This window comes from Tiliqua scincoides, chromosome 2 (genome assembly GCF_035046505.1).
Source record: "Tiliqua scincoides isolate rTilSci1 chromosome 2, rTilSci1.hap2, whole genome shotgun sequence".
Classification (NCBI taxonomy): domain Eukaryota; kingdom Metazoa; phylum Chordata; class Lepidosauria; order Squamata; family Scincidae; genus Tiliqua; species Tiliqua scincoides.
The window spans coordinates 246,618,992-246,646,237 of NC_089822.1; the positions used below are offsets into that span (position 1 = coordinate 246,618,992).

General features: G+C 44.2%; 2 protein-coding genes across 2 annotated transcripts; one reads left to right on the forward strand and one right to left on the reverse strand.

Annotated features, from left to right (window-relative positions):
• Positions 1-73: 73 nt before the first annotated feature.
• P4HTM (prolyl 4-hydroxylase, transmembrane) lies at positions 74-27,191 on the forward strand. The gene is made up of 9 exons (XM_066617655.1): positions 74-379; positions 4,731-4,812; positions 14,414-14,604; positions 15,464-15,560; positions 19,629-19,791; positions 21,723-21,908; positions 22,471-22,561; positions 23,448-23,571; positions 24,078-27,191. Exons 1-9 carry the CDS (start codon positions 86-88, stop codon positions 24,293-24,295), a joined length of 1,446 nt encoding a protein of 481 aa, XP_066473752.1. The 5' UTR covers positions 74-85; the 3' UTR covers positions 24,296-27,191.
• LOC136641205 (secreted frizzled-related protein 5-like) lies at positions 7,570-12,885 on the reverse strand. The gene is made up of 4 exons (XM_066616894.1): positions 12,680-12,885; positions 10,100-10,269; positions 8,914-9,000; positions 7,570-7,886 (listed from the first exon to the last, which is right to left on the reverse strand). The coding sequence occupies exons 1-4, from the start codon at positions 12,856-12,858 to the stop codon at positions 7,570-7,572; spliced, it is 753 nt and encodes a 250-aa protein (XP_066472991.1). The 5' UTR covers positions 12,859-12,885.
• Positions 27,192-27,246: the final 55 nt, after the last annotated feature.

Genomic DNA, 27,246 nt, shown 5'->3' on the forward strand with positions numbered 1-27,246 from the left:
GGGCCGCCTTCCCAGCGCCGTTCGCGGTGCGGTTGCCTTGGTAACGGTGCGTGGCCGGGCCCGCTCGGGCCAAGCCGGGCCTGGGATGGCGGCCGCGGCCGGTGCGGCGGTGGCGGCGGCTACGGCGGGGCAGGACGAGGACCCCCCGCTGCTGCCGGGGCCGCCCATCGGGCGCCGAGCCGTCTGCTCCCGCCCCTACTTCATGGTGCTGATGGTGCTCGCCCACCTCTACGTGTTCAGCGTGCTGGGCTTGCTGCTCTTCGTGCACATCAGCGCCGACGACGGGGGCCCGGGCCCGGCCGAGGACGCCCCCGGCCCCGCGCAGGACGCCCCCGCCGGCCCCGGCCCCTACGCCCTGTCCCGGCTCGAGGGCATCAAGGCAAGCGCGGGTAGCGCAGCCCCTCGGCTCCCGGCCGAGGAGCAGCTCCGGGCCTGCCTGGCTGCAGTGGGGCTTGCTTGTGAGGCGAGAGGGGTGCTGCCCCCTGTGAGCCCAGCCACACTTTCCCGGGAGTCAGCCCCACTGACTACCATGGGGCTTGCTTCTGAGTAGACAGGCAGAGGCTTGGGCTGTCAGTCCCGCACTAAGGCTGCAGTCCTCCCCACACTTACCTGGGAGTGAGCCCCATTGAACATAATGCGACATGTCTGAGTAGACGTGCATAGGCTTGGGCTCTAAGGCTGCAGACGTGCACACATTACCTGGGAGTCAGCCCCACTGACTATAATGGGACTTACTTCTGAGTAGAGATGCAGGGGATTGGGCTGTAAGTTCTGTACTAAGGCTGCTGTAAGCCTGCAGTCCTACCCACACTTACCTGGGAGTGCGCCCCTTTGAGCATAATAGGGTTTACGTTTAGACATGCATATGCTTGGGCTCTAAGGCTGCAGTCCTACAACACTGACCTGTGAGTACGCCCCGTTGTGTATAATGGGACTTAGTAGAAAGGCATAAGGTTGGGTGCTTAGTTGTGAAGAAGTTCAACAGGTGCACTTCTCCCTTCTTGATGAGCATCTAGCTGTTTTGTCCCCTCTTGATCCGGATCTTCAATGTCTGACAAGCAGACATTTGGGTTTTCCTTGCATGCTGAAACACTGTTGCTTGCTAAATTTCAGCTTGTTATTATCATTATTCACAGTATTTATATTCACAGTATTTATATACTGCTTTTCAAAGGAAAGTTCACATTTGTCAGAAACTCAAGAAGAAAAAGTTGGCAGCCCCAGACCTGTGTCGCACCAGGCTCATTGAGAGTGTCCTCACTATTCTGCTGTAGGTTCTGGGGAAACCTGTGGGGTGTGTGTGTGGAACTACTCAGTGCTGGGTTAGGCTAGGGCAGTAGTTCCCAAACTGTGAGCTGTGGCTCACAGCCAGGAAACCAGCCAGGGCAGCCACAGAATCCTCGTGAAAACCCCCCACCCTATACAATTTATAGGATTGTAGTAGCCCTAATGGAGAGTTGCAGCCAATGGCCCAGTAGGTCAAGGGAGCTGCAAGTTGCAAAAGTTTGGTGATTTAGCCATTGCATGGCATAGGCAAGACTAGCAGTGTGTACATTATGTTTTCTTTGATCTGACACCACAGCCACAGTTGGCATAAGGTGGTACATAATAGTAGTCAGAACTATGGTTGGTGCAGTATTTTATTATTAATTATGTTTCTATATTGACTTTCTGTATAAATGCTCTGAGTATTTGTGAGAGTCAGAAATAGGGAGATGTGAGTTTTTGTTGTCTAGGAAAGGATGGGTATTTTATTGCACAGCTCAACTGTGTTTTGCAGTGTGACATGAATGTACATTAGCCTAATTTAATATTGGCTGTATTGGTCACAAGTTCAGCACAAGGTTCTCAATACAGGATTGATACAGTAGGTTCTGCTGTGAGCAGTATTGATGTTAATGGATTGAGAACCCTCTGGGTTGGAACTTTTCACTTCTGTGGTCTCTGCAGTGCATTGGTTTTATGTCAGTTATTATAATGCAGTAGTAGTTAACCCATTTCTGCTCAGCCCACAGGAGTACATATTTAATCCTTGTTATGTAAATGCAACTTTGGGCAGAAATGGCTTAAAGTAAAGGTTCTCAGATGTTTAGCGCTGGGACCCACTTTTCTAGAATGAGAATCTGTCATGAACCACCAGAAGTGATGTCATGATCGGAAGTGACATCATCAAGCAGGAAAATTTTTAACAATCCTAGGCTGCAATCCTACCCGCACTTACGCAGTAGTAGATCCCATTGACTATCACTATTAAAAAAAATATACATAGTAGCCTGTTAAAAGTACAGAACTGTAACATTTCCCCATATGCAGTCACACACGTAGTAGCATTAAGTCTAATATATTAAAAAGAAAATATTGACATGAATGGGAACCCACCTGAAATTGGCTCATGATCCACTTAGTGGGTCCCGACCCACAGTTTGAGAAACACTGGTTTAAAGTATTTCTTTTTCCACAGTATTTGATTTTGTCTTCTGTACTGCAAAGCTCTCAATGCTGTATACGTGATAATGACACAGTGCATCTGCCTCAATGGGCACAGTCTGTAAGGAGGGTGAAAAAAAATTCACAAAACACTGGGCAGCAATTTAGTGATCACTCTTATTCTTGATAACCTCTTTTAAAAAGAGACATGGCTCCTGCACTCAGGTTGTTCAGCATGGAGTGCACAGCCTTTAAATGCTTACTTAAATGTAAGTAAGTGTAAAGTCATGCACATTGGGGCAAAAAAACAAAATTTTGCTTATAGACTAATGGGTTGTGAGCTGTCTGTGACAGATCAGGAGAGAGATCTTGGGATGGTGATGGACAGGTCGATGAAAGTGTCGACCCACTGTGCGGCGGCAGTAAAGAAGGCCAATTGTATGCTTGGGATCATTAGAAAAGGTATTGAGAACAAAATGGCTAATATTATAATGCCATTGTACAAATCGATGGTAAGACCACACCTGGAGTATTGTGTCCAGTTCTGGTCGCCACATCTCAAAAAAGACATAGTGGAAATGGAAAAGGTGCAAAAGAGAGCGACTAAGATGATTACAGGGCTGGGGCACCTTCCTTATGAGGAAAGGCTATGGCGTTTGGGCCTCTTCAGCCTAGAAAAGAGATGCCTGAGGGGGGACATGATTGAGACATACAAAATTATGCATGGGAAGGATAAAGTGGATAGAGAGATGTTCTTTACACTCTCACATAGCACCAGAACCAGGGGACATCCACTAAAATTGAGTGTTGGGAGGGTTTGGACAGACAAAAGAAAATATTTCTTTACTCAGTGTGTGGTCAGTCTGTGGAACTCCTTGCCACAGGATGTGGTGACGGCACTTGGCCTGGATGCCTTTAAAAGGGGATTGGACAAGTTTCTGCAGGAAAAATCCATTACGGGTTACAAGCCATGATGTGTATGTGCAACCTCCTGATTTTAGAAATGGGCTATGTCAGAATGCCAGTGCAAGGGAGGGCACCAGGATGCAAGTCTCTTGTTATCTGATGTGCTCCCTGGGGCATTTGATGTTCCGCTGTGAGATACAGGAAGCTGGACTAGGTGGTCCTATGGCCTGATCCAGTGGGGCTGTTCTTATGCTCTTATGCTTCTTTTAAAAACAAAAGCAGTAAAACTGATGCACCTGGAATGGGATGATGTGGGACTTGGATGGCTTATCATCACATACTTTATGAACAATGGCCACATAGTGCTTGTGAAACTTCCACACTATATATTTCCCCCATTACGAAGATGAAGTAATAATGCGGAAGGACCCTAAGTCTTCTGGGCAGTAATGGAGTCACTTCTGTGTCAAGCCCAGCACACTGTTCTTCTACTAAAGGTTAAATAGAAGTTAATAGTGTATGATTTGTAACTGTGTAATTGAATCTTACTGCTGCCTGCTGTATTATTTGCTATGCCTTATAAGGATATATTGTAGTTTTAGCTCTTTAAATGCTGACAATAAGTTTGAAGCCTCTGCCTGGCAAACTTTGTCATTCAGTTCACAAATGTTGATTGGGGTGCTTGGAAGAGCTGGGTGAAAATAGTACAAGAGTTGAAAACATTGTCGTTCTCTTTCATCATGGGCAAATAGTACTTCTGGCCTGTCTAGAAAGTTGAATTCTGAAGTTTACAGTGGTCAGCAGTGAAGCTTTCTGGACGAGTCTGTCCTGTCCATATGGGTGACTGAGACAGTTGCCTCAGATGAATCAGCCAGTGGTACCCTGTGCTTTCTAGCTGTCTTTGGCTTTCCTTCCCCCAGTGACAAGCTGCCATCACTCCTGCTGCTCCTGCTCCCTCTATCTAGATTTTAAAAGGAAAGGGAGAATGGAGTGGAAGAGAGGAGAGTGGAACTAAAGCAGAGTAAGACTCTCTTCTCCTGCACATTTCCTCTTCTGTCCTGTTCCCTTCTTCCTTTTGAACATCCAGGGAGTTGGGAGCAGGCCCTGCAAGGGAAAGGGAAGGGCACAGACTACCAGGTAAATGCAGGGGAGGGGGCTGTGGCAGAGGGGAGGAATGAGCCACTGGACAGCTTTTGTTACAAGAAGAGACAGCACCACAGTGTTCTGCCTCAGATAAGGAGAAGGACTTGGACCAGCCCTGTTTCAGAGCAATCCGGACCCATTAGTCCAATCCTTAGCTCCTTCAACCTCTGTTGAATGAATGTTATACAATTCCAGATGGTGGGGCCATACTTTGAGTACAGCAGTTAACTCTTTCTGTTTACTTTTTTCCCAAGGTGGGCCATAAACAGAAGGTGGACCTGGTTCCTAACAAAATCCATTTCATGAAAACACTCAGCTTGAAACCCCCTGTTTTTGGTAAGAAATATCAGCTACTGAAAGTATATCTGTGTCCTGTTGTTGTCCTGTTGTGAGCTCTAGGTTTGTTTATGGAAATAGGGAGACACTTTAACACACTGGATATCTCTTTATTGACCATATTTGTCATTCTTTGGACCTGGAAATTCTATCCTGTGCATCAACTTATTTTACCGCATCAAAACATCTTTTACATTAGTAGGTTATGATCTTTTTAGGTCCAGTACTAATCTCTAAAACCAGCCTGTAAGCAGTGGTGTAACTAAGGTATATGACACGTGGGAGCACAAAAATTTTTAACACCCCCTCCATTGTCTGGGAGGTGGTCTGAGGCAGTGGCAGACCTCCACAGCCCATGTCCCTGGGCAAGGTCCGCGACGGCGTCCCCCTGTGGGCTGTCATGGTCCCCGTGCACAAATCTACCCCCCCCTCACCTGAGGCTCAGGGAGCCTCATGCAACCGCAGGCTGCATCGCAAAGTCTTCATGAGGCTTCAAACTGTGCTTCTGGAAAACCAGAAGTACAGTTTCCAACCCCTTTGGGAGCCTCAGTGAGCCTTCCATGGGGTCCTAAAGTCATCTGAGGCTCCACACTCGGGGCATTTGCCCCATAGACTTTAATGGGAGGTCTGCCACTAGTCTGAGGGGCAAGGAGGCCGTGTGCCTCAGAAGGCCTCTTGAGGACCTTAGAAAGGCACTTCTGGTTTTTTTTTCCGAAAACCTTAGTTCTGCACATCCAAACTCCTCCTAGATGCCTCTGAGTGCCCGTCTGCCTCGGAATCCACCGTCAGGGTGCGGGTTGGCACCCTCTCAAGGCATGGTACCTGGAGCAGTGTAACCCTCCCCCCACCCCACCTTAGCTAAGCTACCGCCTGTAGAATGAAAGTTAGATGATTTTGAACATTTTACTGTGGATCCATCTTCTTTCTCCAGGGTGACCAAATGGAAAGGAAGATGGAGTCCTGTGCCTTTAATTACTGTACAAAAGAGCAAATTTTGCTTGTTTGTCATGCAGAAGAGAGCAAAGCATCACCTGCTAAAATTTCCTTGAAGCTTTGTTCTCCCTTGCATCTGGTCTCATGTTGTGCTTTTAAAGAGGAAGTGGGGGGGGGGGGAGAGAGAAAATTATCATGTGTGTTAGTTTGGGACCTGATCCAGTGGTCAGTCCCAGGTCACCTGTTGGAGACCAGTGCAGTGCTGAAGGAATAGTGTTTGGTATGATGAAAATGAAGTTATGTGCATAAGGCTTCAAAAGGGAAATAATTGCAATGGTTTTGGAATAATTGCCAATTCATTTTTGTACGTGTGTGTGTGTGTGAGAGAGAGAGAGAGAGAGAGAGAGAGAGAGAGAAATAAACTGACAAGAATTTCTTAGCAAGCACAGGCATGTGCCAATGTCCTAATAAATTCTTTGTAGTACTTTGTGTTGCTAATACTGTATAAGTGTTATTCAGAGGGAAAGCATAGTAAGAAGCAAGACAATTTTATTCTTAAATCCCTTTTTAATACAACAAGCTTTTTAAAGGATGCTTAGATTTCTAAATACATAGTATTCATAATTTGCAAATCTCCAAAAGGGTGTCCTCCTGGCAACATGTGTAAAACTGTCATAGAAAGCCCTTTGAAATGAGGGGAGATTAAGGAAAAAGACTGAAACCTGAGGAGTTGAGGAAAGATATGATCAAGGAAGTGGGTTGGGGAAGAACACTGGGAAGTGATCTAGCACTGTTAATACTATTACTGTATAGTAATGGATTGTAGAGTTTGGAGTTATCAGATTTCATTCCATCTTTTCAGAGTGGTAGTTCCACATCATCACCAATCTTATCGTACTCCTGTATTTTCTCCCTGATTACACTGTCACATTTATTAATGGAGAAAATCTTACTTTTTTAAGGACTGCGATACAGTAGTGCAGTGACGACAGGTACGGACCATTCCATGGTTTTATCAACTACATGCCCTGATACAACAGAGCTAAAATGGGGAGAGTGAGTTATGTCTCCAAAATACACTATATCTACTGCAGTATGGAAGGAATGTTGCAATTCTGCATGCAACTACAAGTGTAAAAGTTACAACTGACCAGCACGATAAGGAGCTCATCTAGAATTGCCCTATATAGATCTGTGGTATATCTCCTAGTTTCTGGATTTCCTGTGTTGTGGGATCCAGAAACTAATAACTTACTTTTTTTAATGCAATCCTAGGGGTAGGATTCAGCAGCTTCCCAAATGAGTTTTTCCCCACAGTATTTCTTCGTTCTATGGTTTTCAAAACTTCTGTCTTAAGGGAACCTTTTCTGTGTTGGTTGTGCATTTCTGAACTTCTGCACATCTGCCACAGAAGACTAGCATGTTGCCAAGGGTTTTGGGGAGTGTTCTATGATGCATGTTCCAGGACCTGAGTAGGCCTCTTGGAATTCACTGTTTCCCTGTGTACCCAGGTATGCTTTGTAGGAGAACAGCAGCAACAGTGGGCAAGCTCAGGAAAGCTCATCCACTGTTACCAATCTTCAAACTGAGGAACCCAGGGATCCCCAGTACATAGTGTGAAAAATATATTTTCAGTTCACTGGTTCATGACTCTTGCTGCTTGGCTATCCAGTAACCTTTTAAAAGCATACTATAAATATGCACTATGCAGAGTTGCATGTCTGAGGCCTTGGTTATTGAAGAGAACCTCCTGGGGACAATTTGGAGAGCAGCTTCATATCATTGCATTGGATTTCATATTAGGACCCAAGCCTACCAAGCAATTCAGACTCGGCATTTATAATGTTTCCATCGTCGTACAGCATTCTGTAAATTTCGGTTCTTCTTGTGCCATGCATAGGCCTTATTCACCATTACTACTTTGTCATTCTGCACCTCACCGCTGACCACATAGACACCTGCATTTGTGCCTCTCATAATGTTGCGTACACAGGTGGCATCTAAATCCAACCATTGCTGGAGTTTGGCATGGGTTTCAGTCTTCAGAAGGGGACCATGCTTCAGTACTTCCAGCTTAGAGTCCAGGTCAAAGTCAGCAATGGTAGTGGTCTTATTCTTCCTGGAAATCCGAATTTTCACAGCTGGAATAAATAGGAGTTGGAAAAATCAAACAGCTAATACAATTGATACTCATCTGCTTCCTCTATAATTGTTTTATTACTGTAGGGAGAGTATCTGATGGTGTAATGGTAAATTTTGAAATGTAACAGCATTTATGACACTTCCATAGCCATACCAAGCACCTCTGATCGGCAAGAACCCAAAGTATAACAAAAACTGAGGAAGAAAGAGAACAAAACAGAATAAAGCAATGTGCTCAAGGTGATGCAGAGGCTATGCAAATTTAATATTTCATAATTTCACCTATATTAAAACCTATTTTAAGTTTTGTCAAGCCCAATGCTTAAGTTTGAACTTCTCTCTTTTAAAATTAAAGATCCTTTTAATTTCTACCTATCTTTAAAATTCCACACCAATTGATTAGGTTTTTCCAAGGAAAGCTTGCTGGTTATATTGAGAAACAAAAGCCTTCCTGTTGTGTCTGACTTTGAAGATGTGTGTGTGTGTGTGTGAGAGAGAGAGTTGATAGGCTCAGAATCTCCTTTAATGTGTTAACATAAAGATCCTGTTTGTTTCTCCTGTTTGAACTAGGAAATTAGGTTTAGACACTATTTACCTGATATCTGCTTGTTGCTAGGAAATTAACAGTGCAATCCTATGCATGTTTACTCAGAGATAAAGTAGGTTTCCAAGTTTGCTCTGTGCTTTCTGTGTCTTACTTCCCTGTTAGGAAAAATTTGCATGTATACTGCCAGGACCCACAAATTCTCCTTAAAAGGACAAATGCCATAGCAACTTTAAGAGTGGACAGTGTTCATTGGGAAAGCTGCCTGGAGGGAGGGACCCCCTCACCATGGTCCCAATTCGATTGTGTTCCCCTCCCTGCAATTTCTGTTTGCCCAGTTACAAAGCTCCATCATCTCTTCTAATGGAGCCCTGTTGCCTAACTGAAAAAATACGGAGATCCACTGGAGTTCTTGGCAGACACAAGTAGAGCAGTATTTCTCTGACTGAGTAGTAAGAGTTATGGAGCAGTGATTTACTTACCAAAATCACTGGTACAAAGGTTTTCCAGGATCTCTTTTGCTGAGCCAGGTTCTTCAAGTTCACAGTCTCTGCAGCTGGCTCGGGGAACTGCTAGAACACAGAACAAGTTATAATAATAACAATAATAATATACAGTATTTATATACCGCCTTTCTTGGTCTTTATTCAAGGCGGTTTACACAGGCAGGCTTATTAAATCCACGCAGGGATTTTTACAAATTGAAAGAAGGTTCTCTCTTTCAAGAACCACCACATTCAAGATGTTACACTCCGATCTGGTTTAACATTCTGGCCTCCATCCTCCCACGCTCCGAGCAGATGGAACAGCTCAGCTGCAGCTTGCCAGCTGCTTCAAGGTCGCACGGTGCCGGTGGCCTCGAACTGGCGACCTTGTGGATGTTAATCTTCAGGCAAATGGAGGCTCTACCCTCTAGACCAGACCTCCTGCCCAAAGGAAGTTATAGGATTCCTTTGTGGCTAGTGTAACCACTGAACTTTGAGCGTAAGTAGGCCAACTTACTTAAATAAGCCAACTTACTTTGGCTGCAAGTAAAGTCATTACTGCTTCCCTTGCAGCACAGGAACAACAAAGCTATTTTTATTTGTTGCCCAATAAAAGTTTTGTCTGGTTTTATTCTATTCGCAACCCCAAACTTGTCTTCTCGCAATTCAGAAACTTTCAGAATGTGCTCCTAGGCCAAAATTGTATGTACCCACAAGTGTCAGGCTACAAGGCTCTGTAAGAATGAGGTACTGTGAAACCAGGAATTGCCTTTCTCTATGTACTGCCAGCCCATTTCATCCTCTTTGGAAGTGGTATCATGTGTATTTGGTCCCCAGCTTAGCTGTGGACTCATTGGTGTGATCTTGGGTAATTTTCCATATCTCTTCCATTTTAAAAAAAGGAACAAGAATGATAATCTCCTTAATGACCAAGAGATGAGTATATTGTTGCCTGCTATGAGACTTAGCAACAGGTCTGGATGCTTATGTATTTATAAAGCGTTTATACCCCACTTTTCTTTCCTATAAGTAACTCATGGTAGGCTTACAGTCAATGAAACATATCCTAAAAATAAAATGCAATAAAACATAATAAAATAAAGGCAGCGAAGTTGGCTGCAGGGCCCAAAAGAAAAAAAGGGGGGGGGTTATATAGCAAATACCAACAATGATATATATTTACTTCTCCTGCTGGAAGTGCTCTCAACAGTGATTGAGGAGATGCACAGTTCATGATCTTCAGGGAAGTTGTTGCAGTTCAGGATTTCTGGCCAAGGGTAGCCATAGCAAGCCATGACTGGGGCACAGCTGCTTCTGACAGCTTCACACAGGCTCTGGCAGGGATGGATGAGCCTAGAGAGAGAGAAGGCCAACCCAATTCAAAACTTCTCCTTGTAGTAACAAGTGTCTGTTAAATATTTCCATGATGGTGCTTATAGTAAACCAAGTAATTTCCTCTATAAACAGCATTATTCACATTGGTGACAGCATTTCACTTTCAAAGGATTTATCTAGAAAACAAAATCTCTTTAATATCTTGAGTCATAAATGAATTATGTTTATTGAAAGACTAGCATGTCTTTTTTTCTCAAATTGCCATTGGTGACTTGGCACTGTGTTTCATTCCAATACTAGAAAAATGTTTCTCCCTTGAATGGACTGTGTATGAAGGACAGCTGGTTCATTGTACCCTCCCTCAGTGGAGACTTAGTCCAGTGTTGGGAGCGGTGTGTACATTTTTGTCCCATTACACCATAAACCAGGGATCACGAACCTTTTGACTTGAGGGTTTCTGGGTCTTTAACAATTGTGTAGAAGGGGGATTTCAGCAGGTGCCGCTTGTTAGCTTGTCATCTGTGAGATAACAAGCTGCACCTGCTGAAATTCTTGCCTCTGCACAATTGTTAAAGGTTCAGAAACCCAAAAGTTGGCCACCCCTGACACAAACTCTCAGGGCCATACTTCACCTTTTTCCATGGCAGGGAATGACAACTATTCACTTACTTGGGGCGTGTTTTCTGCCCTCTGTGTGTGTGTGAGAAATATGCATCGTATATTGTATTGGCAACCTTCAGTCTCGAAAGACTATGGTATCGCACTCTGAAAAGTGGTTCTGGCACAGCGTCTAGTGTGGCTGAAAAGGCCAATCCGGGAGTGACAATCCCTTCCACACCGGGAGCAAGTGCAGTCTGTCCCTGGTCTGTCTCCCTGGCTATGGGCCTTCCTTCTTTGCCTCTTTGCCTCAGACTGCTGGCAAAGTGTCTCTTCAAACTGGGAAAGGCCATGCTGCACAGCCTGCCTCCAAGCGGACCGCTCAGAGGCCAGGGTTTCCCACTTGTTGAGGTCCATCCCTAAGGCCTTCAGATAAGTTTAATAAGAAAAAAGTGCTGGAGATATATATAGTCAATGTAGTTGCTCTTCAGCTAATCTGACAGTCAGCAAAAGGTGTTTAGAGAATGATAAAAGTGTGGCTTTGTCTATGTACTTTCTAAATATATTTGTGTGGGGACGGCCCATTCTTAATTCAGGTTGTGCCTTAATTTGAAATAAAAACTAATTTGACGTTGGGTTTAAATATGTTACCTTAATAGAAGCAGAGCATAAAAATCTACTAGTTTATTTGCTGAGATTTTAGGTAAGGATAATTTTGATAAGGTTAATTTTCACTAATATTGTAGAATGTCTCAAGGGTTCATTCCCTAGGTTCTTATTGCGATCACTTGTGTACCAAATACACTGAATGTAAACTCTGAGAGATAAGAATGCACTGAGATATAAGGCATGCTGTCAAATTTGCAGACTAAGGACTAAGCATCTCTGAAGGGCACTGTAGTGAAGCAAAAATCCTTCAAAAGCAGGGATCATTCTTCAGCTATGTTCTGGTATCATTATAGTCGTGCTTTGGTGTTCCAGTGCAGTATCTGAAGACAAAGCTGACAGTATTCCTTTTCTTCCAAAGATGACCACCTTGTTCTAGCACTGTAAACCAAATTTTTACTGCACTAGGCTGACAAAAGATAGTATTATTTTTGCTTCTTTTGCTGGCTGCTCAAATATTCTTTTCAGGGCTTGCAATGAGCTTTATAACTACCATTTTCCCTAACTTTTTTTTTAGGTTAGATAGTTAGATGTGAGATAGTTGTCTGCTATAATGCTATTCCAAATAATTGTCTTTGGCTTAACTGCTTGTGTGCTCATTCGTGTTGAGAGCAAATGAGCCCTGTGTGTAAGGAGAGAATGTTCTGAAAGAGGGGTGCTGAATATATTTGTAGAGCCACTGAAATTTTAGCATACTGGGTGAAAAAGAATGGTAATGGAGTCATTTGTCACAACCAAGGAAACGTACAAAGAGCTTCTTGGAATGAAACAATATACTTCGAGTGACACATATGGAAAATGGGCAACCTAGCATATCAAAAGTAAAAATGCATAGCATTTTCACACACAAAGCTTCAATGAGCTTACTATTCTATCCTATTTGTGCCAGATATTGTTGCAAATGTGGAAGCTGAATGCACGCTTTAGCCAATTTACTATTTATATTTTCATTGGAGATTGAGTTAACCATATCCAGCTAAAGGTTGCTTAAATGTTCAAGTATGAAAACAATCAGAGAATACACAGCAGAAATGCATTCAGGAGAGCCAGTACTGGAGATGTGGGTGGCAGTTTGATTGGGTGGGAAGAAGGGAGGAAGCAGCAGCAATGAGAGCAAGAGCAAATAAAAACTGTATGTGATAATAACTGGAGAAAGTGACCTTACCTGTCCAAACAGACGGGGGCAAAGAGGGAGCAGAGGAAGATCCTGGCATCTGGATGGCACTCTCTAGCTAGCAAGGGCAGCCAGCTGGCAGACTGCTGAATTGCCTCAGCCATGGTATCATGGTCCAGCAGGTTGGGGAGTCTCATTTCGGTGTACCCAATGTCATAGCACAGAGCCATGTTTCTTGGAATTGATGTGCATCTGGAAGAGCTTCTCCGGTGGCTTCCAAAAACTCCAGGGAAGTTCCAGATGAGTAGACAAGCCAAAAGAATGAGAAGCTGTTGTGTGCACAGCAAAGTAAGGTGCCGGTAACAGGCTGTTTTCATGGTCTCTCTGAACATGCCCCTCCCCAGTGGAATGTGACAGATTAAATTCTCCCTTACTAAAGGCTATCTAGACTGAGGATTTCCTGGTAGGCTTCATTTATTATAGCAGAGAGGTCATCTCTTTATGAATGCATTCTCGTTAAGCCTTAGTGTCACAGTTTTCCTTTGTCAGTAACCCACAATTGTTTGGATTTGGATGGGGATTTTGGCTTAGAGTGGCAGGTGTTAAAATGAGGGCAACCAAATCAGCTTCAATAGTCTTTCTTCTCCAATTTCTTGGAGTTCTGATGTGGTCATTGTTTGAAAAGTTGTTCATGAGCCCACCCCCTTTTGCCAGCAAGGGATTAGTCATTATTTTCTAAACACCAGTGTGTTCCTCTCTCTTGTGTTTTGTGACAAAGCAATCACCAAGTTAATTAAGAGATGTTTGTTTAGCTCCAGCCATTGTAAAGGAGGCAGTGGGATATGTCAGTTCCATGTTCTGATTGTTGACCACTTTGGAAAGATTTCCCCTCATTTGGACAGGCTTCTTTGCTTATAACCTCAAAGGTGGCTTTTACTCAGATGATGTAATTGGCAACCTGATTATCTTGCCACAGGAAATTAATTGTGGAAACTGGTGTACATCTTATTTTGGTCTGAAATGGGCTACTATGCTTCAAGAGTAAATTGTTCTGTTTTTATGCGGTTGTAGGTCTTGAAAGCTGGCATGGGGCGTTGCTTATTGGGTTGGCTTATTGTTTATATTATGCCTTTTACTAATAGCTGGAACTGGTTCAGAAGAAGGGAATTGTAAGAGGATTGTATATAAGAATGTGTTCACTTTTCCGAGTTGATGTGGCCCTGGACAGTTTTTCCTATAAAGCAGCGATTTTCAACCCTTTTCATCTCATGGCACACTAACAAGGCACTAAAATTGTCAAGGCACACCATCTATGAGTGGCTTACCTAAGGCCACTAGTGCATTCATGGCAAAGGGGAGATTGGAACCAGGAAGGCCTGGTGTGCAGCTCAATCCATTAGCCACTATGCTACACATGTGAAGTCCTATGCTGAATTGTGCCTTGCTGTGTTTCTGTGACAGAAAGATGCTTTCTTGATGCTGGATGTTATTGAAGGAAAAACAGTATGGTATTGTACTTTTCATCCCATGCACATGTTGTGAAGTGTCTTCAAGTTGTGAATCCTTAGTTATAGTGCTGGTTGGATAAACAGTTTTTCTCTTTGTAAATTTCTCTTTCAATTCATGTCGCTTATGTTACATATTTTATGGTATTATTGTCTTGTATTTATTATTTATTGTTGTATTTTTATGCCATTAAAGGTTTACTACTACTACTACTGTGAAGTGTCTTGCGTTCATCTTTTGGTGGAAGAGTTAATTTTTCTCCCTTTTCTCTCTTGGTAGAAATTCCAGACTTCCTGAATGAGGATGAATGTAAGTTTATTATCCGTTTGGCTAAGCTTAAAGGACTAGAAAAAAGCCAGACTCTATTCTCAGAAAACCAGGATGAAGCCATGGAAATGCTAAGTGTTGACCAAATGGATATTTTCAACCTCCTGGACCGCGACCAGGATGGACAGCTGCAGCTCAAGGAGGTATTAAGGAGGAAATGGCTTGATACTCTTGTGGAGATACACTGTGCAAACATAGAGCATCTTTTGGGATGGGAATATAAAGACTTTTGGCTTCATTGAGCTTAGCGATCCTGGCATAGCTTTGTGTGCTTTCCTATGGGCAGTGTTTGTGATGACAAATTTCCAGCATAAGCCTGGAGCTGAAATATGTCATTAAAGAATTGTTGACCTTATGATCTTGCTGGGGGCCTTAATACCAGTGTAACCAAGCATTAACTGCAGGCATGCCAGAGTGAAGAACAGATAGGTTGTAATGTTGCCACTTAATTTATAGGACTGTTGTTCCTCCTGGTTAATGTTTCTTTTATTTATTTAAAACATTTATATCCTGCCTTTCCAAAAGCTCAAGGCAGCTTGAGGTTGCCAGTGTTTGCAGTAAAACTGCCTCAGTTGCACCAGCATTTGATTTGTCATGAAGAACTGGGCGTTGTATTGTATTGTATTGGCATGCAGCAGTATAAGTTCTGCCATATGCAAAGTGGCATGGGAGATTGAGGCATGCTTCTGATTCACACATTCATGTTCATCACCATGGCTCATGCCTTGAAAAGTCCGGTTGCAGGCATTAAGAGGTGTACATGCATGTCTGAATTATCCATGATTTCGGGACAAGCACAGGAATATTTTGGTTTTGAAAGATAACCCAAGCAATGACTTCATCAGTTTGGGAGTCAAACTGCTTACCTGTGTGATTCTAGCTACGTTGCTTGTTCTTTGTGTGCTTTTGATTTTCCATGTGCAGAACACATACATGTTGAGCCCAGTTAATATTATGTTTGAGCCATTGGCTGCCAAGAAGGTGATATGTTTGTAATTTCAGGTGCTGACACATACCCGACTAGGAAATGGTAGATGGATGACTCCTGAGAATATCCGTGAGATGTACACAGCTATGAATGCAGACCCAGATGGCAATGGTAAGGTGGAGTTAATACTGCCTTCTAGTATTCAGTGCACTATATCTTCTCCTCACTTGCAACTTTACTTCACTTCATGGAATGAAAGTAAATGCAACTTTACTTCATGGAATGGCATTCCCTGAGGTATGCTGGGCAGCTGTGACTATGTATATTGTGTATTTGGGTTTGTGCAGTTTTTTTAAGCAGATCTTTTTCTGCATCAGTTGTGAAGGCCTGCTCTGCACTCACACACCACCCAGCTTCTGATGGTCTTCCTTGACAGAGTTCCTTCCTTACAGTACCTGTAACTTGCATTAATGTTAGAACTCTGATTGTGAGTCATCCCAGGATCTGCTTTTTGAGAAAGATTCCTTTCCCAGTCTGCTAATAGGCAGTCGGATTCAGAGACAGATTTCTAAGGCAACCTTCCCTTCACTCCTCAGCTTTATACGTGGGGTTATATGGGTTCCAAGAGTTTTCAAGCATCCTGCTGGCCTCCCCAGACCTCCTGCTGTCCCGGATGTGCACTGCAATCTCTCTTGCTCTCATTAGAATGCCTTCAGTTGACCGCCTCTCTGTTTCCTAATCAAATTAACAGGCAAAGTGTGTGCACTCACTGCCAGCTTGCTCAATCATGATCTGCACAGCCACAGAGAGGTTGTTTTGAAGTGGGAGACACACTTTGGTGAATGGGAGCTGGGTTCCAAATCCGGTGTGTAAGCCCTTAGCCCTGTGCCCTTGGAGCAGGTGACGTCTTTGGCAGAGATGAGATGCACTGTTTGTGGCTATTCCAGCCTTGTCAACATCATTGAACTCTAATTCATACTGGAATACTTCAATTAAGTTTTCAGAGCCCTCTTTGGTGTACTGTATTGGGGTGGCCTGGCTTCCTGAGTGCTGCTCCTTCCATTGTTAACAGTGCAGCAGCAGGAAAGCCAAGGGTCATAACCAGGATGTGATGATAGATAATGGGAGGCTGCAGCTGATAATAGGCCAGTGGGATAGAAAATTGTGCAGGCACTGGACATAAACAGTGACCAAGACAGTCCTAAATTGACCTCATCTCAGATTCTGCTGAGGTCTTCTCTTCTTTGCTTTACAATGTCTGTAAAGATATTTTGCTAAGTACTTACAGTACAACAAAACGTGAGGTTTGGTTTTATTTGTTTTTAAAACGACTTTTTAAGCCATTAGGGGAAAAGGTCATAATTGAAAACGTGTAAGTTTCCACTGGGCCACATTATTCGTGGTCAGAGCTTCTTGGCTCTCCATGGCTGTTCCTCCCTCTGAGCTTCTTTCTAGTCATGCTCTTTTTTGCCCCTGATAGATACTGTGCCTCCAACCCCACTCTAGAGAGCCCTTTCCTTCTGGATTTGGATATTACCTGCAGATGGATGGTAGTCCTACTTTTTTTAAATCTTCATATAGTGTTCTTGGTGTGTAATTATCAAGGCAAGAGATGAGGTGCCGTGTATTTCATTTTCCCCCTTATCTGTTCCATGCATCTAACACTAAATAACCTTCAGTATAATATTTCTATTATTTCTCAGCCACATTAAAGCCTTCAATGGAAAGACTAAGCTGTTGTTCTAATCTAACAGGATAAAAACAGTGCCTTCTATTTTAAGACATTCAGCTGTCCCAAATTACATAATAATAAACCAGTGTTGGGATGTCACAGTCACCATTCTTCCAGTAAGCTTTCACTTTCTTTAACCCAAGTCCTTGCCTAAAATTTCTCCAGATGAACCTACAAATTATTTCCTGCCAGTGATTTAAAATGTGAGCTAAGTTTATAAAGATAAGCTTATATAAACACTGGAACTGGCAAATGTCCATATGTTTCTTCTGTCACTGGTATAGGTCAGTTCAGTACCAACCCCAAGTTGCTGTCCAGCACCAAGCCTGGCCCACTCCTTGATAGTACACTGGTACTTCCACTGATACTAAGGGTTCACAGTTTGGCCCAACCAGATGGGTCCTCTGACAGATGTGGGCCCGTGGCCAGTGCTCCACTCAGACAATTCCTGACAGCAACCCTGAGTCAGTTGCATCACCCTAGAGCAAGGGTCCCAAAGCATTTGTTGTGATGCCTTAGGGCATTATGGCACACTCGCAGGACACTGCAGGATGTCCTTGGTGGCTCCCTTCTACCTGTTGCCCCAAGCACTTCCTCCTTGGATCTTGCAAAATCTTGCAAGATTTGGGCTTTGCCTTCTTGGATCTCATGAGATTTCACAAGATCCAAGATGGCAACATCCAGCTGAGCCAGGAAGCAGAGGCTGCAAAAGCATTGTGACGCAGATAAGTTAGGCAATGACTGCCATAGAGTATGCATCAGAAATAGGATGCTTCTTAAAGAGTTGGTATGATCCAGTGTGGGTAGTTCATGGGTCTTCGCAATATTCACTTGGCTTACCAACAATCATGATGCAAATTCTTCCTGCACAGGTGCTGTTAATCTTCAGTTGCTTTTGGTCCCTCAGAATTCACCAATTTAGTCCTTTGGGATAGGGGTAGGGAGCGGCCAGTAAGCTGTGTGGTATGTTGACTACTCATTTGAAAACCAATATTTTTCTACATGGACTCCTTTGTCACACAAGCATACTCAGATTTCAATTCAGAACTTTCTAGAGCAGGGGAGTCAAACATTTTTCATACAGCAGGCCAAATAACATTCATGGCACCTGTTGAAGGCCAGAAGTTACATCATTAAGCGACATCAGTAAGCAGATGATGGCCAGAAATAAACACTTCCTTCTTATGTAAGGCAACTGACAGAAGAGAAAATATACAAATCTTGATAATATTTTCAAGGTGTAGGAGAGGCCAATTATTACTCTGGGACAGCCCAAATATCACGTGGGCCACACTTTCAGCTTCACCGCTCTGGCGAAGGCATTGGTTCACAGCTCAGGTGTTCTGCAAAGTGACACCTCAGCAGAAGCAGCACTGCTGAAAAGGCAGCTGTGTGATTGGCTCTCTCAGCACCTCAGCAGCATCTCCCTCTCTCTCCTCTTTTGGTCTGCCCCTTTCTGCATGGCGTTCCTTGCCTTCTGAAGCCTCCTTCCATCTCTCTCTCCCAGAACTTCAGCTGAAAGGGTGACACTTGGAGAGCCAAATTACCATGTGGGCTGGATAAGCCATGTGGGCTGGATCAGCTGTTGTGATCCGGCTTGTGGGCCTTATGTTTGACACCCCTGTTCTGTAGCTCTAACTGGGCAATAGGTGCTCCTGTCACCTTAGCGCAGCCATTTTCAACCACTGTGCCGTGGCACACTGGTGTGCCGTGAGTGGTCCACAGGTGTGCCACAGGAATTTGGGTGAAAGTCATTTATTAATAGGGCCAGTGGGAGATGTGATCCCCCACTGGCAGCTTGGTGTGCCTTGTCAATTGTCAAAAACCTGGTGGTGTGCCTTGACCATTTTAGTGCCTTGTCAGTGTGCCATGAGATGGAAAAGGTTGACAATCACTACCTTAGGGGGAATCAAAGCTGTGTTAGCATGTTAGAAGGGATGAGAAATGAGCCTTCCCATTCAGTCCTCTGTTGATTGCAGTGACAGCAGCAACAGAAGGATACTTCTCTACGGGTCTTTCCCCTCAAAACTGGTTATTGGTTTTCATGATTTGGTTTTTTAATTTTTTAGCTTTTAAGTAAGGACATCCATTTTAATTTTATTAGGGAATTTTTTTCACCTCATTCTTCCCTCCCTCCCTCTTCCCTCCCCCTACACCTTTGGCACAATGGTGTGGCATCAGCTAAGTTGGGCACTGATGAAGGACCAGTCCAACTGCTGGAGTATCCACTGTGAATGGCAGCTATGCACCAAGTGAGACATTAGGTGGTACAGTAGTTGGGGGGAGCTATGATGGCACAGCAAATGCCATTTAAAGAGTGCTGCATGTGTGGTAAGTATTGGCAATGGCATAAATGTCTCCGCTTATGACATGCATATCTCTAGATAGAGTTGTGACTGCTAGAGTTGGCCACTGTGGAGTGTATTGCTGTAGCATGTTTATGAACACCTCCATGTGTGTTTGCTCACCTCACAAACCTAATGTGTTTGCTCCTGTCCTTCCCCCAGGTGTGCTGAGTCTGGAGGAGTTTCAGCAAGTGAACATACAGGACTTCTACAAGTATATGGGAAGAAAAAAAACAAATAAGAGTGATTTGGTGAGGAACAGCCAGCACACATGGCTGTATCAAGGCGAGGGGGCCCATCCAGTCATGCGCGCCATACGGCAAAGGTAAAAGCTCTCCTCGAGTAAGAATGGCCCACACTGAGCTGCTTCCTAGTATAGCTGCAAGTGACAGTCTGTCATCTCATTATTAGCCTTTCTAGGGTTTCCATTTGTTTTAGAAGTGTTTTAGATTAGTGCTCGTTCATCCAGAAGTAATTCCCAGTATGACAGGTGGTACAAGTGGAGATGACTGGGGCAGTGATGCAGCGGGCAAGATGTGCTGAGCTGCTGCCTGGCCCTTCAGGAGAGGCAGAATTTGGGGACAAAGGGTACAGAACAAGGAGAGATCAGTAACTGAAGAAGCTTCTCTCTTGCTACAGGGACAGCTCTGGGGCAGATCTTTTGTGTGCCCAGTGGGCAGAGGAGGTACCTGCAAAAGCAGGGACCCGGAAAAGTGGTTCTTGCAAAAAATAAATATGCACATTGTTCTTTTAAGGATTTTGAAAGGACATAATTAGTGAGTACTGTGTGGTGATACTAAGCTGTTGATTGTTTTTAAAAGTAGAAGCAAGCATTTTTAAGCTGAAATTTTGACTGTTTGTACCTCATTCTCTGCCTCCCAAGAATGTCAAGATGCAACCAAGACTCCTTTCCTTTTGTAAGCGAGTGAGCCGGCACTAGGCAGGTGGACTGGTACTGAATTGCCCATTAGAGGGAGACTTGGGTTTTGTTTTTTCCAAGGCAGAGAAACTTGAAGGCATTTGCTTCCCCTTTTCGCAGTCTCTGCACTCCTCAGTGACTATTGCAGTTAAGAGACTCCCCCCCCAACTCTGTTACTGCCACCATGTTCAGCTTAGAGAGTGTGCTGTGGATGAAGACCAGTACAGAAATTAGTTAAATAAAGCAGTCTTTTTATCAGTTAGGCTGAAAGGATCCTCTCCTGCAGAATTGACAGTGCAATCCTAAATCGTGTTCTTTACTCTGGAATTGAAGCCTTAAATGTGTCAGCTCCTCTTCCTGTATTTCTTTTTTAAATAATTTGTGGTGAACGCCACTTTACCCCTCCTTCATGATGTCAGTCTCTCTGCTCCTTTCCTCTGGTAGACAAAGTTTTCTGTGTACAGAAGGTGCAACATAGGAGAAAATACAAAGATGCTCCTTTTCCACTTCAACACACAGGTGATCAAGCACAGCACTACAACTGGATTTGTTTTTATAATCCTCAATGCTGGTTTCATCTTTTTAGCTGCTGTGTAAATTTTTATTAAAAAGCATTATAGAAATGTTGAAAAACAAAAATGAACTCTCCTAACAGAGAGGGAAGCTGGAAATATATTCCGTGGATGGCATCCAAAGTAAAACTTCCATGAACACAAACTTCCTCCAGGAACCGAAGAAACATTCTCTCTGTGCGTTCGGCTCTTGTAACTAGGGGAAGGGCACCCTACATGGGTGGAACACACCTTCTGTTCATGGAGGTGCCGTGCATTCATGGAAGCATTGTTGCCACCCTGTATCACTAATACTGACATCACCATCATCATTCCATCATCTTGATCTTGCTTGGTACAGCCTTTCTATTCCTGTCAGAGGGGAAAGTGGAAATTCACTTGGTAACATGATGGAAACATCTGTGGAAGTACAGGCATGTGCTGCTTAACAGCCTTCCCCTTAATGACCGTCCACATATACAGTGGTGGTCAAAGAACAACAAAGAAATTCTTAATGAGGTAGTCAGGCCTCCCATAGCCTGCAGCAGAGTGGCTGTTTACACAACAAAGAGGCTCTTAATGCAAAGAAGAGGCAATCTATTGCCAGTAGACTGTGCAGCCAGGGAGTGTCTGTTCACACAAGGAAGGCACTAGATTGGGCTGAAAGTTCGCTTAATGACTTAATTGTATAACAATGGGAATTGGAGAAGGTACCCCCTTTGTTAAGTGGCTCACACCTATATATGTATTTATTCTGTTGGCATGCCTCTGCTTCTCCTTCTTCAGGGTGATTCATTTAACCCGTCTGCCCACAGAGATTGTAGAACACAGTGAACCTTTGCAGGTGGTGCAATACGACCAGGGGGGGCACTACCATGCCCATCGGGACAGTGGACCAGTGTTCCCAGAGACTGTCTGCAGTCATACCAAACTATTCAATGAAGAAGTAGTTCCATTTATGACCTCGTGCCGGTGAGTTAGTCTAGATTCTGAAGAGGAAACTTGTTTCCTGTGCTCTTTCTTCTCACATTACTCCATGTGGTATGTTGACAACTGACGCTTCATAATATATTTTTGGAGAATTGATGTGTAAAGGCTATAGTCAGTTTGACTCAGTTGACCATGATGATATCAAAACTCATGCCTACTTTCTGAGCTGTGGGTGTCTTGCTTAGCTGATGTAGGAATTGCAGAGAAATGCACCATATGTTTCTCTTAGAAGCGAAAAAAGAAGCTGTAAGGTGTATGTCTGTAGAAAACAATAGTTCTCCCCATTTCCACCAGTTATTAAATCTTTATTTCATGGTAGATGTGCTAATGACACAACACCTAGTGGTATTTGTTCTAGACCTCTCAAGGAAATAATCTTTGAAGGCTGTGAATTGTGAAGTTCCTTCAAGGAGCCTTGCTCAGTGAGTGTGGGACCAAGACAGGGGCCAAGACAGCAGTCATTGGGGACTATGAAGGGGAGGGCTAAGTGATGTCACTGCTTCAGAGCCTTCTTATCTGTGACAATTGCCTCTGTCTTTTACAGCTATGCGACAGTACTGATCTACCTAAATAATGTGACTGGTGGAGGAGAGACCACCTTTCCTGTTGCTGACAATAGGACCTATGAAGAGCTGGTATGTATGTGCCCCATGGATAAGGCAAAAGGACCTCTAAAATATTGGAGATATTGCATCTGATGGAGGAAAATAATAATAATATATAATATACAGTATTTATATACCGCCTTTCTTGGTCTTTATTCAAGACTTTATTCAAGGCGGTTTACATAGGCAGGCTTATTAAATCCACGCAGGGATTTTTACAAATTGAAAGAAGGTTCTTTCTTTCAAGAACCACCACATTCAAGGTGTTCCACTCCGATCTGGTTTAACATTCTGGCCTCCATCCTCCCACGCTCCGAGCAGATGGAACAGCTCAACTGCAGCTTGCCAGCTGCTTCAAGGTCACACGGTGCCGGTGGCCTCGAAATGGCGACCTTGTGGATGTTAATCTTCAGGCAAATGGAGGCTCTACCCTCTAGACCAGACCTCCTGCCCACAGGAAACTCAACAGCATCTTAAAATTTTCCAGCTCAGTCCATGGCACAATAAATTTGCTATACAGTGGTGCCTCGCAAGACGAAATTAATTCGTTCCGCGAGTCGTTTCGTATTGTGAAAATTTCGTCGTGCAAGGCATCACTGCAAACTGCAAACAAACCAAAAAAAATTGCAAAAAAAATTCATCTTGTGAAGCACGGCCATAGAAAAATTCGTCTTGCGAGTCACCGAAAAAATCGCAAAACGCTTTCGTCTTGCGAGTTTTTCGTTGTGCGAGGCATTCGTCTTGCGAGGCACCACTGTATTTTGTACTAATTTGCTAAAAGAAATGCAGGTGCCTTTCTTTAAACTTAAGTACCACTGTGGGCAGAGGGAAATCGCAGAACTCTAATAGCAATATTTGTTGTTTGATTTTTCCTCTACAATTTAGTATAATAGTATAATTTCCTCTTTTCTCCCAGTCTCTGATCCAGAACGATATTGACTTACGTGACACTCGTAAACACTGTGATAAGGGAAACCTGCGTGTAAAACCTCTTCAGGGCACTGCTGTCTTCTGGTACAATTTCCTGTCAGATGGGGAAGGTAATAAGTCATCTCAGGGCAGTGGAGTCACTAGAGGGAGTGCAGGCCGCACCAAGTGACGCACATGGGGCAGGGTCACACCACTACTGGCAAAAGTTTTTTAAATCTTAGTATTTTTGAATAGTATCCTCATTCAATATATATCATTCAATGCGTAATTTAATGCATAATTCAGTGAAACAGACTGCATTGAAATATCTCTATCAAAAGTTATAGCCAAAAAACCAGCAGGATGGGACAATGGTGCATCACCATGCCTGCTGCATGGGCCCCGCCCACTGCATGGGAGGAGGTCCATCATGGGGGTGACACACTGGCCTTCTGCACCTGGTGATGCAAATCCTAGTGGCACGACTCTCTCGGGGCATCAGTCTACTAGTATGTCTGAGGTACATTGCTATTCATGCTGCATGTTGACTGGGCAGCCATGGAGCAATCATTGGGTCTAGAACATTAGGAACAGAGGCAAGCCTGCTCTGAACTCATGGGTTCTTGTCCCCTTGCAGGCTGGATTGGAGACCTAGATGAATATTCTTTGCATGGAGGCTGCTTAGTCACTGAAGGAACCAAGTGGATTGCCAACAACTGGATCAATGTTGATCCCAACAAGAGAAGGCAGCTCATGTTCCAAGAGGTGATGGCTCGGTATGCAAACGATGGAGATGAGGACCAAAGTGAGTGGACTGTGGACAAATCCTACAGTGACGTACATGTAGAACTGTAGCACTTGAGATGTCCCTTCATTGACTTGGGATAAACTGTTTTGCGTTCTACAGTTCAACCCTGTAAACTCCCACCTTTGCCCATCTCCACGCGTTTCTACAGAGAATGCAAGCTATTCTCTAGCCTTGTGTGTTTGACCAGACTGGAGGAAGTAGAGACTACCTGGATAGGTATGCATGGTCACAAATGCATCCTTGAGAACAGATAATCAATCAAGGCAAGAGAAATGGCAGTGGTTGACTCTCTGGGATATGGGTCCATGCTCATATCGGTTTTGTGGATTGCTGTGCTGCAGGAGGATATAGGTTCCAAGTCATTCTTCCCATGGCATGTGCAGTTATTTAGCCTTCAGGATTTTAAGTCTTCTTAATCCTGGGCCATGTGTTCTACTGGAATGCAGTTGTCTTTCTTCTACGTTAGCTGACTTTATAGTTGCATTCCTGGTAGCTGCCACACTCTTTTGCTGCCACAGTGCAGCTCTGCCATGGTGAATTATTCTCAGGGTCGGACGTGGTTCTGAATATGTACACGGTTCTGAAACTTTTTGTTGTGTTGATTATCAGGGAAAAAAAGAAAGTGGTGCAAGTGTGCAATAGCAGCTGGTGTGCTGTATCGGTCAAGATACTCATTTTATTTGTGTTCTCCATTTGTTCAATGTACAGTATGCATGTGTATTGAACAGTTCATTGGTGGGACCATTCCACAGAAAATTGAGAGGACCAAAGTTCCATGATAGAGAAAATAGGAATTTCTTACCATATACCTCTGTTCTTGGTCCTTTGGAATTCCCCCCTCTCCCACTTCCAGGAGGCAGGATCGGATAGCTTGAATGTCTCTTCCTCCTTCCTGAGAGGCATCCAATTCTAGAGTGGCCTGGAAAGCTGGAAAAACCCTCTTCCTTACTGTATATCTCCATCTATGCCCAGATGGAGGGTTCAACAGTTTCACTATTTTCAGAAAATACTTTACGTTTAGGTACACCAAAAGGGCACATCCTTTGTTGCTGCCCAAAATACTACTAAGCATCACTGTCTGATGCCTAAGAGTCCGGGTCCTGAAACTCTTTTCCAGTCTGTTCTGTATAAAATCCAGCACATGCTAGACTTCAGGTTGTTCCACAGCCGCATCCAGCTCAGCACACCAATGAAGGAAGGTCCACCACATGGAGCAGTACACCTTCTTAGTTGATTGCCATCTGGAAGCCAACAGTGTATCCAGAACTCTATCCAAGTAGCCAAATTATCTTGGCAGAAGCCACTCATATTCCAGGCCATTTGCCAGAAGACATGCTGTTGCAGGTGGAGTACTGGACCGTGTAATAGGAGACCTGCCAAATGTTCTACTCTGAGCAATCCCATATGTTATTCTGACCACAGCAGGTGACCAAGCCTACATTGGAAGAGCCCTGGAGCATGTGCTCCCTTGTTGGTTCCTGTCCAGTGGACAGGATTGTAGGATAGTGCCTACATTGTAGGCCTTTGCCACTGTGTTGTCCGTCCGTATCAGGACACGTTGGAACTGAATTTGATCTTGAACTGCTGGAAGAGCCAGACTTATCACTCATAGCTCCAACCAATTGATGCTCTTCTTCAGCTTCCCCAGTGACCAGAGTTCCTGTGTCAGGCATCCTTCCATGTGGGCTTCCCAGCCTGAGGGGCTATTATCAGTGGTGATCCAAAGTCTGTCATGCACCACCAGGCTTGTACTTCATGACCCCAATCCTTGTCTAACCAAGATCAGTCACTCTCTACCCAACCTGTCCAACCTGAAGGGAAAGGCAGGAAGGGGGGGGCATTTCTAGGATGATGGATGATGCTAACCAGTCCTGTCTTGTACTGCTATGGCATCATGGACCTCATGAGACTCCACCTTGCCAGCTGGATGGAGAGACAGTCTGGGACTGAAGAGCATAATAGCACTCTCCTTGTCTTACTGGAGGCATCAGAGCAGCCTCCAGCAAGATGTTGTCAGAACAAGGCCTGCAGATCCAAAGGGCTGGATCAATTTTGTCATGAGCTTCCCACTGACAGTGCAGTGGAATGAGGCTGAAAGGTCACTTCATCCTGCATGGGTGAAGTGCTGGAGCCCTTTTGCTGTGAGCTCCTTTCTGACGACTTGGCGGATAGAAACTCTACCACATATCCCCACCACCACCACTTGCAGCCCTCGAGGACTCCTAATCTGGCCCTCAGGGAGCCCCCCGTCTCCAATGAGCCTCTGGCCCTCCGGAGACTTGCTGGAGCCCGCTCAGGCCTGATGCAACTGTTCTCAGCGTATCAGCCAACTGTTTGACCTCTCACGTGAGCTGCGGGATGAGGGCTCCCTCCACTGCTTCTGTTTCACATCTGTGATGCAGCAGTGGCAACAAAGGAAAGGCTGGCCTTGCTTTGTACAAGGTCTTTTATAGGCCTTGAGCTATTACAAGACCTTCTTTCATTCATATAAGTCCCATCTCTATCATTTATGTAAATTTATTAAAATTTGAAATGTAAATTAATTCTTTTTTCTCCGGCCCTCGACACAGTGTCAGAGAGATGATGTGGCCCTCCTGCCAAAAAGTTTGGACACCCCTGCTCTAATAGGGAACAACAGGGAGGAAGAGAAAGAAGACAGGTGAAGGACGAGAAAATTTTTAGACTAGCCTAAAGGAGAAAAAATGCCTGGGAGCCCAGCCACCAAATCACCTGCTTTCAGCAGAGTCAGGACCAATCTGGGGTTGGATGCTTTTTGGAAGCAGCCATTCAGGAGCAGACATTCAAACTAGTTAACCCTGCTTCCTGGAAGTGGGAAGGGCAATCTTGAAGGATCAGAAATGCCCCCCTTCCTCTACCATAGAAAGTGCTTTATGTGTAGTAGTCCCAGGTTCAATTCCTGACATTTCCAGGTAGAATGGCTAGGACAGCCCCCCCCCCCCCCCAAAAAAAAAAAAAACTCTGGAGAACTGCCAGTCAG

Coding starts and splice junctions, on each gene's coding strand:
- P4HTM (XM_066617655.1), top strand. CDS start 86: ATGGCGGCCGCGGCCGGTGCGGCGGTGGCGGCGGCTACGGCGGGGCAG. Junction 14,605..15,463: donor GACAGCTGCAGCTCAAGGAG/GTATTAAGGAGG, acceptor TTGTAATTTCAG/GTGCTGACACATACCCGACT. Junction 22,562..23,447: donor ATAGGACCTATGAAGAGCTG/GTATGTATGTGC, acceptor CTTTTCTCCCAG/TCTCTGATCCAGAACGATAT.
- LOC136641205 (XM_066616894.1), bottom strand. CDS start 12,858: ATGGCTCTGTGCTATGACATTGGGTACACCGAAATGAGACTCCCCAAC. Junction 10,270..12,679: donor GCCCCCGTCTGTTTGGACAG/GTAAGGTCACTT, acceptor CTCTCTCTCTAG/GCTCATCCATCCCTGCCAGA. Junction 9,001..10,099: donor GAGCACTTCCAGCAGGAGAA/GTAAATATATAT, acceptor GTGTTCTAGCAG/TTCCCCGAGCCAGCTGCAGA.